Raw genomic sequence first — 13957 nt, 5'->3', positions numbered from 1 at the left:
ATTTGATGGGAGAGACTGAGACCCACCGTGTCAAGGCCCCTGAAGTGTTATGAAAACTCCAGTGTTTTTCTTTGGTAACTGATAGCGTGAAGTGCAGATACAAATTATGCTTAAAGCATGTTTACTAAAAACAATAAATTCCAGCATGCTTATATCAAGAGGAAAGCTTTGGTGGCTAGAACGTCTTGAGTCGAGTTATTTTCTCATGATCAGGTCAGCTAGGCCTAAAGATGGATAGTAATGAAGAAATGTTTTAAGCCTGCCATTGCTTAGTTATATTAAAGTAGGCAAGGTTGTCTCAAAGTGTTCATAAACGATAGGGATAGATCTGCAGGGGGTAAAAAGAACACTGCTAGGTATTCTGCCTGCAAACAACAGCGTGATCCAAGGCCAGACGGAGTCGCTGACATGATAAGGAATCACAGATTGACAGTGACTGGGTGGGCCTTGCGTAGAGAATAACAGCAGCATGACATGATCTCCTTCTGGCTGGCATGGGAAGTGAACTAAATCTCAGAAAATTGCACATAATTTGATTAAAAGGTTAGAAGCTTTGAATGTGCTAGTTAAATTGTTTATGAGAGGCAGGAGTTTCTTCCATGCTAGACACGTCTGTGTGCACTCGAGCTGTCATGCGAATGCGGAGCGCGTCAGCTGAAATTCATTATTTACTAAATCACACTGTGATTTTATCCACCAAACCAAAGCGAGCGCTTAACAATGAGCAGACAAGTCTTTACGAGCCACCTCACACATTTTTACAGCATAGCAAACAAGATAGTAAACACCGAGACAGCGCTGCGCTTTAACATGCGATTAAGACAGAGGTAATTAGATAACGGTCAGTAAAACAGTGAGGAGGAATTGTAAAAGCAGGAGCGGAGACAGGACTGAGTGTGGGATCCGTTAAGTCCTGGACACAGCATGCAGCTGATAAATGATCGTCTTTGGGTTTCTCATTTCTGCAGCGAAAATGCATAAAACAGACATTCAAAGGTACAAAAAAAAGGCAGACTAACCCTTCATCTCATCTCGCCGCACCTCTGTCGTGGTTATTTCCATTAAACAGAGGTCAAGGTACTAATGGAGGACCTTGTGGCCTTGTATGCCTGTAGATCCCACCCTCCAACAAACACTGCAACCACCACTAGTCCCCTGTTCTCTTATAAATCAAATGGACTTCATTCACACCGGCTGAGTCGTTCGATATTCGAGCCATGTCGTGTTTCACGGCCCTCGTGGAGGCTCATGTAGTCCCATGTTTACTCATTAGACAGGAGGAAAAAGCAAATGTGGGAATGGCAGCAAGAATCAAAGAGCTCAGAAAATAAAGAGAAAATAACTAACGACCCCGGAGTTCATTGAAAAGCAAAGGCATAATGAGATGTCATCTATCGGGGAAAGGTCTCCAAAATAAATGTTTATTCAGTAACTATGTTGGATTTGTTACAAATAAAACCATGCTGATAAAGTCATTACCTCATTGTTGGAAATTCACTGGACATTAATTACTTCCCTTTGAACTATATATGTGGTTCTTTTCTTTGGTAAAACAGGCCAATGTCTATGACCAAGTTCACAAATTCACTCATAACTGTTAACATTTCCGTAAGTATTAAATTTGAATTGGCATTATAAACCCTTAAATCTCCGGTTTAAAGTGTTTAACGTTACAGTGAACTCCTAGCTATCTTGATTCAATACTCACAAATAGGCAAAAACCTTTATTATCACTTTCTATTGAAAGTGATAATAAATTATTTGTGGACATGTTTTATAGAGCCTATCTAGAATATTCAAAAGAAAATGCAGCTAGGGAAGCAAAAGTACCAAAACACAATGCTACTTGATGCTATTTTATGACGATATTCGCTTTTGTAGACGTGGGGTAGAACAATTAAACACCAAGGGGTAGAAATATGAGTAAAGCTTTGGCCCTTCAGGCAATGAAAAATTTTACTTTCCAATAAAGTCAGAAAAGTTACGCACAGAATTTAAAACAAATTGTTCAATGGAAGGAAGCTGAAGGCATTTTCTTCTGAATCAATGTCACACAACCCCCCCCCTGAAGAAATCAAAAACAGTTTAATAAAAAAAGAAGTGCTCTAAGGATAAAAATCTGACAAAAACAATAAATAATAACCACGACAGATGGAAATTTAAGAGTCCTGAATAGACCTTTTTTATTTGCTGCTTGACAATTACATAAATAATAAAATATGTATAACATTTTTGGTAATTTGGTTTGTGAATAGTTAATAGGGAAAGTGATATAATCAGTAAGTCAGCAGCGTACTGTTTGTTACTCTTATGTTCATGATTATTGGCTGTTCGTGGGACATATGACCTAAACCTAAAATTTCCATAAAAATATCATGCATTAAACTTGTTGCATCACCAGATCATAATCAGAAAAAGATACTTGCTTCATGTCAAGCCTCACAGTGACTCAGCTGCACTAACCTTTTCACTTCTTCCGGTGCTTCCTTCCTCTCACATTTATTTAGTTTACTTAATCTTCCCTTATTACCCCTAAATGCTAAGCGGCTGGGATGAATTTGCATGCAAATCAGAGAGTGCAAGTTGACACTTGTGGCTTTGCAGCAGAGCTTTTATGGGATAATGAAGATACAGTTCGAGGCACGCAGACACAATGGGGTGTTAACACATGACACTTGAGTCGTAAATTGTGTCTACCCCCGATGGGACTGATGTTTTCAGGCCTTCAGAATGTCTGATGTTGAAGGCCCGAGAATGAGTTGAAGTCCAGATGAGACGGAGGTGGTTGTGGGGCAGAGACGGATAGGAAAACATTCCCCAGTCGCTAAGCTCATCTCCATAAATCCAGACACAGGCAGAGGGTACAGACATGGGACAATAAATGACCAGTTAACTACTCCTAAACACGTTGGTTTTCTGCCGAATAGCTGCTGATATGGGTTCAGGAGGAACTTGAGAGAGCACAAAACCCGTCCTTGTAATGTCATTCTATGAAGTCAGCAAATCAACCAAGAAGCATATTAACAACCAACAATAGTGGTCATTGTTTAGCAACTTAGCACATTTGCACATAATATAGCCGCTGTTTTTATGCCTTTGAGCCTAAACATGTTACCTAGCAATTACTGTCATAGAGTAATCTGTTTTTTGAGTGCCGCTGTGATGAATAACTATTAGGTTTTTAACCACAAGACGTGTATCGCATATCAAGCGTTTTTCTTTCTTTTAATAAAGAAGATCGACTTGCACAGTTTCAAATAGGACTGACAGCACTGGATGTTGCTTTATTGAAATCCAATTCATGCATTTTATTGGAATTTAGGGGTGGAACAAGATATCTGACAGATTTATACAAATTGGTGTCATGATTTGGCCCAGCAGTTTGGCACAAGACTGACAGAGTTGTATTAAAATGGATTAGATTTAAAGAACTCAAAGGAATACTCAAGGTTGCAAAGGTCGGTGATTGCAAAGGCTTTGAAGATATACCTGTGACTTTTTTTTTTTTTTTTTTTGCGACGTGAGGTCAGTTACAATGAAACGAGAGTCGCATAATGCCGATTAAGAAAAAAAGTCGGATTATAAACCTTTGAGGAGTGAAAACTGAGGCGAGTTTGCAGTAGAAAAGGTGATCTCCCTACAGGTGACAGATCTCACACATTTTCGCTTGGGCGGGTGGGAAAGATAAAGCAGAAGGTTTGAAAAAAAAAAAAAAAAAACCTTAATATGTAGTCCTTATCTGGGGGACCTTTTCAGCAAAGCGGACTATCACTCAGGATCAAATGACATTAAGGTAATGAGCCAGAGACACTACAAAGAGAGGTTGGTAGCAGCCCGGCTGGCTGATGCCTCCCACGGAGGTGATGAGTTAAGAAAGGTGCGATTGCTTTACAGACCTTTAGCCACACCAAATTTGCGTGTGTGGGAAATCACACGTGCAGCCTAATGGCACTGAGGACAGCAAGGCCACTGCCAAACATCTTGTTCCTCTTAACAGGAATGTGATAATGAATCTAGCACCTTAGGTTGCCATGAGGAATCACACAGGACTGGCAGGTTTATAAACAACATGGGAAAGAGTGGCACACATTAAATGCACATTTAAAATTTACAATAACATTATAGTTAAAATACAGTTTTACAATTGTTAATCAAAGTGGCTTTTTTTTTTTTTTTACCAACTATGACGAGCCAAGACATGTTTTTTTGTGATAAAATTTCTAGAATCCAATTTTTAGATATGCAACATTACATTGAATTTAATCTGAAGCAGCTGATGGATTTGCTCTATACAGTCAGGAACAGAGGAGTCTGACAATTCTGCACATATTTTAAATAATTCAAGAGATGCCATGTTAAAAACAAAATAAAAAAAATATGTCCAAACAGAAAGCCTCAAGCCCAAACTTATTTTTTTTAAATAAAAGGAATAATTCCAAACTTTTGCCAAAGTATTCATACTCTGAACTTTTTACATACAGTGACAAACTTCAACATATTCCAGGAATTTTGTGCAATAAATCAAATCTACCAAATTTGTTTTGTGCAGAACTAATAATTGGCCTGTCGACAGATTCTTCTACATAAGCTGTAAATCTTTGCAGTTATTGTGAAGTTTGTAATACTGTTTTATGTCATGTCCCATCTTTAGTCCACTCTAATTATTATTTTCTTAAATCTCTGATCCATCTGCAGTGTCTCTTGGTTTTCATGATACTGTTTGTTCTCCAGTGTTCACCAACAAACCTCAGCTGGTTTTATACTGAGATTAAATTCAGACAAAGGCTGAGTCTTCTTCCTAATCAGGCGACTTCTGCATCTGATAAGTACAAGGATAAAAAATGGGACCGAAACGTAATGCAAGCCACACTTTTCAGATTTTTTTATTTAGAAGCATTTTCATACTGAAGGAAATGGACAAACTGGCGCAACATACTAAACACTAAGCAGTATATTAAAGTTAATATTTGAAAAATTCAAACTAAATATTCATCACTACATATTAAATATAAGCAACTTTATTGTGTCATTTATCATATTGTACAGAAGTAAAAAAAAAAGAAAGAAAAGAAATTCGATACGCTGCATGTTTTGTTCCACAGCGTGTCCACACTTTATAGACAAACTGACGTTCCAAGGGACCACTTAAAGCTATCATCACATCCTTTAATGGCCAAGTTCATGTTTATTCTCTCCCCATAGGTCATCTCTTCCTGTAGCGTGCAAAAAAAAGGAAGAAGAAGAAGAAGAAAAAAGAAAAACCCATCATGACTATCCTCTATTTTCTCATTTCTTCTGCTCATCAATCTTCACGGTGCCCACTTAATCAGTTTCTGTCCAGTCTCTCCCTTTCCCGTCATCCCTCTCCAGTCGTTTACCCATTCTTCTTCCTCCTCCATCATTCTTTCACTACTCCTCTCCTCTCCAGTCACCCTCTAATCTCTCGGTCTGAAAGGTGTTTCCTGAGGAGGGCACGCGGGAAGACAGGCGGGAGTGATGGATCACTCGGTGGACGCTTCACTTTGTCCTCACTCCGAGGCGGGAACAGGGTGGTGATGGGACGATAAAGTCCAGGCCTTGTTAAGCATTTATGGAAAGTCGGGTCTTCCAGCTGCAGCTTTAAGTGGCGCTCCGCAGTGACTATTCTCAGTAATGTTTTGAATCTGGGCCTAAAGGAGTTTGCAGACTGGCTCGGCGCATAGAAGCAACAGATGAATGCTCCCGCGAGCCAAATTCTTGGATCACTTCGCTCAGCTGCGGTTTGATGTCTGGCAAATGTTTAGTTTTATCTCCAAACTTTTTTGGCTTGTTTTTAATCGTGCTTTTGAACAGGAAGGATGTTCAACAGAATCCAGAGATGAAAACACCTCTTTCTCCTGATTTTTCCACTACAGTCACGCAGCTGTCAGTATCTCCATAAATAATGCACACTGACAGTTGCATAACCTCGTTAATATCCAGACTTTATGTATGGGTTTAAAACTACAACAACAAAATTTAAAGGATTAATTCTAACAAGAATGGTCGCCTACTGAAAAAAAAACAAACAAAAAAAAACTTTCACATTTAAACCGTTCAATGTGGATGTTTTCGGCATTTTAATGATTTAGGACACCTCCAGGTGCTGAGCTTGGTTACACAACACTGGTACATAAAGACGAGACAGGCAAGACAGATAAGCAGGGAGGAGAAGCCGTCCGACAGCTGCTGGACTGGTTGGGTAACACTCAAGTGGGACCCCCCGAGAAGAGCCTGGCCTGGGGTAACGTCTGCAGGGCCGTCGGGGAGGAAGACTTCAAACGTAAGGCTTGTTCAACCTCTGGCCCTCCGCAGCTCCCTCTCCCACTGCTCTGCTCGGCTCCATGGGGTACCTCTGAAGACCTGGCCAGCAGTTGCCTTTTCTATTGGTCTCTGCTAAACTTTGCGAAGTCTTGGTATCACTGCTGGCTTTCTAAAAGAAGTTCAAGCTATGGTGTGGTTTCACTTACAAATGGGTAAATAATAAGCTCATGCTCCTCAACAAATTTGTCCGAATTGACCTGCGTCACCGAAAAGACAGGAGTAAAAGATGCGCTTCTCTGTTTTTATGATTTTCAACGTATCAAAAATGAAACGTTTAAAAGAGCCCTGCGGTTAAAACAAGCAACAAGACTGAGTTGGAAGACATTAAGCAAAAGCTAAAAGTGTAACACTGCTTACTTAAATGGTGGTCTATATGTTGGGTTTACTTCGGGCCTATAATAAAAGTTCATTAGTCGGGTCGGATCAGGCTAGTTCAGGGTCGGATTGGATATCTTTAGGCCCAATCTAAACTCTATTGTCCCTGCAATATCACAAGTCGCTTAAGGTGTGTCAGTACACATTGGGACACTTTTCACATTGGGAGCGGAACAGTTTCACCCTGTATTTAGCTCCATCATTCTTCCTGTCAAACCTGAGCAGCTTCCCTGTTTATGTTTTTGGCACAGACTCTGAAACTTGTGCTGTAGATTTCTGGACTCCCTCCAGAGGTTTGCAGTTGTGCCATACTCTCTGAATTTCCTGGTGATGGATTGAACCGAACTCAAATTAGTTGTTCCTAGTTTAGGATATTGTTTTAGAACTGCATCCTGCTATAAAAGTCTCCACAATTGATCATTTAAGTGTCAGCTGTGTTCCTTTGTCTCCATAATCCTGTCTGTCATTTAATGTTCTCTAGCAACCCTCTCAAGTCTTCACAGAGCAGTTATGTGTATGGCGAGAATGGCAAACAGATGTACTGGATTTTAATTAGGTATAATGGCGTAAATGAGGCAGAATATAAATACAGTTCACAGTTTTCTGATTTTTATTAGTCAAGACTTATAAACAACAACAATAATAATAAAAAACAACAACAACAAAAAAAAAACCCCGATTTATTTGTCTCCCAAAATGACAATTATGGTTAGCGAGGAGTTTCATGTAGTTCTATCACATAAAACCCCAATAAAATAAATTACGGTTCAAGGAAGTAAGTAGGTACATTAGGGCAAAGAGTATTTTTGCATGTGGTTGTAAAAATCAGGGGTGGGAATTGCAATAAAAGCAACAATGTGGCCGCCTAATTTCCCCTTACTGCAAACATCATACCCACCTTCTGCATGATTACAGCCAAAAAGACCATTATGGAATGTCAGCATCTTGTAATCAAACACAGTTTTTACCAACAACTTCCTTAAGCTCTCTACCAAGGCAACGTTTCTCCTACTTTAGGGAGGTTTTGTATTGGCAGCGGACTTGAGGGATTATCTGTGTGTTTACAGTGGTGTAAAGAAAGAGTCAAAGGTGCAGGTATGTGACCAAAACTGTGTTTTGGTAAAGCAGGTTTGGCTCTGTAAGAGCATTTTCACTATAATAAAACTACTTCTGTAAATGAAATCTTTTTAATAGTTATGAAGATCTGGAAATTTACTGCAAAAAACAAAACAAAACAAAAAAACAGCCAACCTAAAAACATGTCAGCGACACGTTTTAATCCTGACGCAGGATGGCTAAAATATCATATCAAATCAGTCAAAAAGTCCTCCTGCCTCAGGAGATCCAAGCGGCCACAGCTGATGACCTGGGCGATGGGGGCTTCTAAGACCCGGGGGGTGACTCAGCTGAGGACGAATCTGCACGCAAAGCAGCCATAAACACCCCCAAATACACACAGATACACACAGGATCTGGTGGCAGAAAACAGTCACCCTGTCATCTTCGATTGCGAGTCGCACATGTTGGGCCAGCAACACCTCGCACAAAGCAGAGTGGGGCTCGGCCCCCCTTGCGTCCCCCTGCCGCCATGTGGAGACTGCCAGAGAGTTATTTCAGCTCAAAAGAGCAAACACAGAAATCAGTCTGTCAAAAAGGCTTGCAGTGATGCCAAATGTCATTGTCTGCAGTTTATAATAAACAAATGTGATTGGGGTTTTACCTAATCAGAGTGGGTGTAATAAAAAGGAGAAGAGCCAAAATGATGTGGGGCAACTTGCAGGTTTAAGTTAAACTGCACTTCTAACAAGAGGCCTTCTAAGAATAAACCTGCATCTTAATATAGGAACTGAGAACAGGAACAGGAAGGTTGTTTATCTTCTCAGTCATGCAGATTATCTATTAAGTCTATTAAACGTCTCTTTATTTCTGTTCCTATCAGATGGAGGGAAGTTTGAGGGAACTTTTGAGCTTCAGGCTACTTTCAGAAGCCCGCAGGCTCACATGTGTTCGGCAGATGGCACAGAGTAAATGGCACGGATGTTATTCAGCTGTATATATATCTCTCACAGACCCTCCAAGAATGTCCGCACAAGGCCAAGCATTATGGCATCTGAGGGCTGCGCTGTCTACTGCCGGCAAGGGATTCTGTCTGTGGAGGTTTCATTTGGATAAAATGCAGACGACGTTTGTCATTAAGGTTAAGTCTACAAGAGAGACTTAACCTTAAGTCTCTGTTGATTTAATCTTTGACTGTATCAAAGATTGGTAAATCTATGATTCAGTCTGCTAGTTATTTGAAGATTTACTTTAAGTGTCTTCCAAACCTTAGGTCTGACTTACCTTCCTTCCTTCAGCCCTGTCCGTTTTTTTTCTTTCAAACTAACTTCGTCTCTCTGTTCTTCCTTATTTCAACCCTAAAACCAATTAAATTGTAGTTTTGGAGGACCTCATGCGTGGGTGGAGAGCTTCACAGACAGAAAAAAAAATCTGCCTTAAATTGTCGCAATTAACACAGCTGAACAAATCCAGGATTTTTCTTGTGTGACAAATATATATAAAATATATATAAACAATTACACTGTTATTTTGAGACCATATATATAAAATGAAGCAACACACAAGGAAAAATGGGTGTGAGTACATATTTCTTACAATACATCCTACAGTATATCATCCTATATTGCATCACATCTTGTGTTTTAGGTCAGTTTCAGTGGAACTCCTCCTAATTGCCTGCTTCATTATTTCTAGGGAACTTAAGTTTGACCTATGAATCAATCGGGCCGCACAGAAACAGACTTCATCCCCCTCAATTCTATTACATCTTTGAAAAAAGGACGGAGATTATACAGATGACACACAAGAGCTATTAGTTGAAAACTTCACACACACTACATGATCCACTGAAGGCTGGAGCATTTCTCAGGTCTTCTCAGGAGATATACTGTATATATTTAAAAATATATATATATCTCAACCATGATTCGTCTGTTGATTGATTTCTACTTTTTTGTCTACCACTTGTTTCCTTTGTTGGGTAAAATTCCTGAAGGAGAAATTAGTAAAAAAAAAAAAAGATATCCGAGCAAGTAAATTACCCTTTAAAAAGAGTAGAGAACTATTTAGCAATAACATGTTAAAATATTAAAATTCAGGCTGCCTTGCTCTGAAAGGATAGCACATCTAATGTGTCTTTAATAAAAAGATAATCGTTGCATATTGTCTAATTAAAAGCAAAAAACATGAACACTCAGAGAAACTGAATATAATTAATAGGATCCATGAAGAAATAATAATTCAGGTTCTACTTTCTGAAACCGACAAATGACTAATGTGTTTTTTCTTACGTTTTTGCAAACACATTCATACATGCATATTTTACATAGGGAGATGAACAGAGGATTTCCTTTGGCAAGAGATCTCTATCAGTCACTCCCATCAACGTGACGTAAATCTCCACGGAAGCGCAGATAAGCTGCAGGAACCCCCCCGGACACGTCCGGGTTGACTCCGACTGAGCTGTCACAGGTTAGCGTGTGTGCAGCTCCTGCAGGCTCCAGGAAAGGTATAATCAGATGTTTGATCAGTTGTTAGTGAAGCGATCCTCTAGTCTATCTCATCAAATCTACAGCATCTACCTGCAGAGATCCATTTGCAAAGCGAGCGTGGCTGAGCGAGTGGGCGACAAGGTTCGCACGTGTCCCAGAAAACACATGGAAATCTGATAAGTTGTGGATTTTAAGTGTCGCATAAACAAAACATTTCATGATGTGTAAGCCATAAATATATAAATAGGAAATGAAAGGCTTGCAATTTGTCACTCTGTGCAGTAATCTATACATCTATACATCTAAATGTAAGTTTTGTTTGAAATAAAGTATATATATATGATTTTTAAAGTCCTCCAAAATATTATTATATTACAATACACAACACTTCTTCACAATATAATTTTTTTTTAGAAAAACAATTCTTGGCCATGTCTACAAGCCTGAGAAATCTAATTGAAATATTTAAATGTATTTCTTTATTATTCTTTGCAAAATAACTCAAGTTCAGTCAGACTTAACAGAGATGGTCAGTAAATAAATAATAATGTACATTTACCTCTGGACTTTGGACTATTTTAACCCATAGATAAATATTCAATAGGAATTGATCTAAAACATTTAATTGGAGCTCTAAATGCAAGTCTGTTTAAGTCTCAAGTGTTTTGCAGCACTTAACAGCTACTTCTTCCCAGAGTGCTCTGTATCTGGTTTCATCCATTTTCACATCAACTCCAACCAGCTTCCCTTTCCCCACAGAAGCAGTACACACAGCATGATGATGCCATCACCACACGCAATACTGGGAATCACCCCACACAGACCATAGTACATGTTTTTTTCTTAGATTTCCTTGGCACTAGTAGACTTTATCACTCAGTAACTTGAAAGAAGGGGGAATTCAGGCTGCAACTGACCCAAGTCTGGGAACTGAACCAGGAAAGCTCTACCGACGACTACAGTGTCTGTAACTGAGATCCCAGAGTGTAGCATGGACAGAAATTCTCAACACTTTTCAAATGTTTATTTTATTATTCAAAATGTCAAATACCCCCAGTCCGTTTTCTTTCTGCACCACTTTGTGTTCATCTGTACCCATTAAAACAAATTTGTAATGTGTGAGAAAACGTAGAAAAGCTCAAAGCTCAATCATTATTTTTGCAACATACTGTATTTCCAGTATCTGAAGCGACCCGACAAAATGAGTGACGCCTTGAGGTCTGTTCGTATGGCAGGATTTCAAGGGCTGCTGACGTTGACCCCTTATTGTTAGATGCTCCCTTTGTGGTCGAACTCGCCACTGTACTGAGCGAAGGAAAAGAAAGGCCTTCTCTAACAGTCGGTCATGCCCCAGTGCTCCTGGCAACAACAGGTCCCAAGGACGCAGACCTGCCTGCCCTATATTGGCTCGGCTCTCCATTAGCGTTGGCGACACCAGCCCCCTGTCAGCTGTCCCATTCGGGGCCGGGCCGGCCCTTTATTAAAGCTTTGATGGCCGCTGAACAAAGGGGCGTCCTATGTTTAGATGATAGAATGTAAGCAACTGGTTTTCTGCTTGGGCAACGCAAGACAAAGAGCCTCCTTCTGAATACAGCGGAGTACGCAAGCGAGAATGAGTGAGAAAACTGGAGAGGGAGGAAGGAGAGAGAGAAAAAAAAGGAGGAATTTGCCCTAAACTTGGGAAGAAATAACAGATTTCTGCGTGAGGATTACTTAGGTGGGATAGAAAAACTTCACAGGTGACCATGATGCTGTGAGAGTAACGGTTAAAGTCCCAGAAACCAAAAAGTAAACATTATTATGGTTTTATTATAACTATTTAATAAACCAAACAAAAAGTTATCTTTTTGTACTATTTTACATTGACTAATGGCTTATATTTGTAAACTACAACGGCTTTTTAAAATGAATTACAAAGCGTCTTTAGCTAAATGTGTAGCAATTCCAAATTAATATTGTATATTAAAATCCTTAAATTCGTTTTGCTGTGACATTTCTTTTTTTACATTAAAGATACTAAAAGTGATAAAAAAAAAATGAATGTCACATTTCTGGAATACAATAAAGAAAACAGTCCAATAGCTGCTGTATTTGTCCTTTTTCTCTCTTTTCATCCCCAAACTATTTTACAGCCACGAAAAAGAAAAACAATAAGAGCCTGAAATTATATATCTTTAGTTATTTACAAAAACTGTTATTAAAAAAAACAAACTGTAGTTACTAGGTAGAATCTCTTTCTCTGTCCATACGAACTGAATGGAGCAAAGCATTTCTTTTCTTTTTTTCTATCCACTCCCAATAATTTGTGTGGTTGTATTAAACATGCAGCTCGTATGTTTGTCTTGCACACATACCTGGTCATGGCTGGCTTGTAGGGTGCTCCCGGTGCCGTGGAAAGTCATTTGCACTGGGGACAGGGTCAGATAGGTCACAAAATCCTTCCCACTCTGCGCATCGCTGTACTGCACCTGAAAAAGTAACAAACAATTTCAGTAGCGAGTAGAGAAGTAAAAACAAGACATTCCCTTAAAAAAAGAAGGTGTTTTGAGATTGCGTTTCATATCATAGACCAACACAATATAGAACGCGAATGGAAAAATGGAAACACTTTTAAAAATGGTTTACAAATATTGTAAAATCTTAACCAAATTGTACATATTTCTATTACAAAGCCTGTGATTTATTACTAAGCCAATTAACTGCATGACAAATTCTAAAGAGCTCAATAATTTTCATTTTGATTATCAATATTGTTTGAAGGGTAATTTTGTTTCCACATTTGAGACATCATAATCCATCTTATTCATGGTTTCCATTGTGTTTTTTTATTTCCATTTTATTTATTATTTTTGGTTGGGATTTATTTTGGATTTTTAAAAGATCTTTCAATTGTAGTGTTACAATTAAATTTTATTGGTCTTTGAGAGGGTGAACTTGCATTATTGTGCCATTAGCAGTACATTACTTGAAAATGGTCTCAAAATAACAATATAATTGTTTATTGCAATAATCATTGGGACAATTCATGGTCCAACAGAATTTGCTACCATGTCAGGCCTATGTATTACTCCAATGCTATTACATCAAATACAACTGCAGCACAAACACTTTTCTGATTTTAACTGTCAGCTTTCTTTCACTTCACAACTTCATATATATATATATGTATATATAAAAAATATATTTGGAATAAAAATAAGAACTGAAATTTGTCGTCGCAAAGGCACCGAAATTCTCAACACTTTTATTCTCAATTACCCAACAACACACAGGAATGGCAACGGAGAAGAACAAGTGAAAGTGCATCTGTGTGTGATTGAGAGGGGGCATCCGAGGTAGAGATCGCATCGTGAGTGACCCCTCTGAATTGAGAGGTTAACTCCGCAAGCATTCCTAAATGCTGTGCAATCAGGACTGTTATGACATGCTGCTCCTCTGGGACAGGCTGCTCCTGAGATGGAAGAGCTTTTAGTTAACACTGGCTGCTTAGCCTGCCCTACTTCTCACTGGCTCTGTCCCAGGGTTCGCCTGTGGACTTGCTTGAGTTTATATGTGTTTGCCTGGCCTACTTCTGCCCAGGACAGCTGCAGGCATCTTAATAAATAGAACACATAACTATGAGAACTGAAAGAAGAACTAATACCAAGAGACGGAGGCGCTGAAGGACGGAGGGGTTTTCTGTTAAAGTTTGT

General features: G+C 39.1%; 1 protein-coding gene across 1 annotated transcript in view; it reads right to left on the bottom strand.

Moving 5' to 3' along the window:
- Nucleotides 1-13957, bottom strand: part of stau2 (staufen double-stranded RNA binding protein 2) — a 92604-nt gene that overhangs the window by 14119 nt on the left and 64528 nt on the right. Inside the window, exon 13 of the mRNA XM_032551282.1 lies at nucleotides 12620-12733. Coding sequence (XP_032407173.1) covers nucleotides 12620-12733 — 114 coding nt within the window. The remainder of the gene's footprint in view (nucleotides 1-12619; nucleotides 12734-13957) is intronic.

This window comes from Xiphophorus hellerii, chromosome 21 (genome assembly GCF_003331165.1).
Source record: "Xiphophorus hellerii strain 12219 chromosome 21, Xiphophorus_hellerii-4.1, whole genome shotgun sequence".
In the NCBI taxonomy this organism is placed as follows: domain Eukaryota; kingdom Metazoa; phylum Chordata; class Actinopteri; order Cyprinodontiformes; family Poeciliidae; genus Xiphophorus; species Xiphophorus hellerii.
This window is presented reverse-complemented; position numbering and strand designations above follow the sequence as displayed.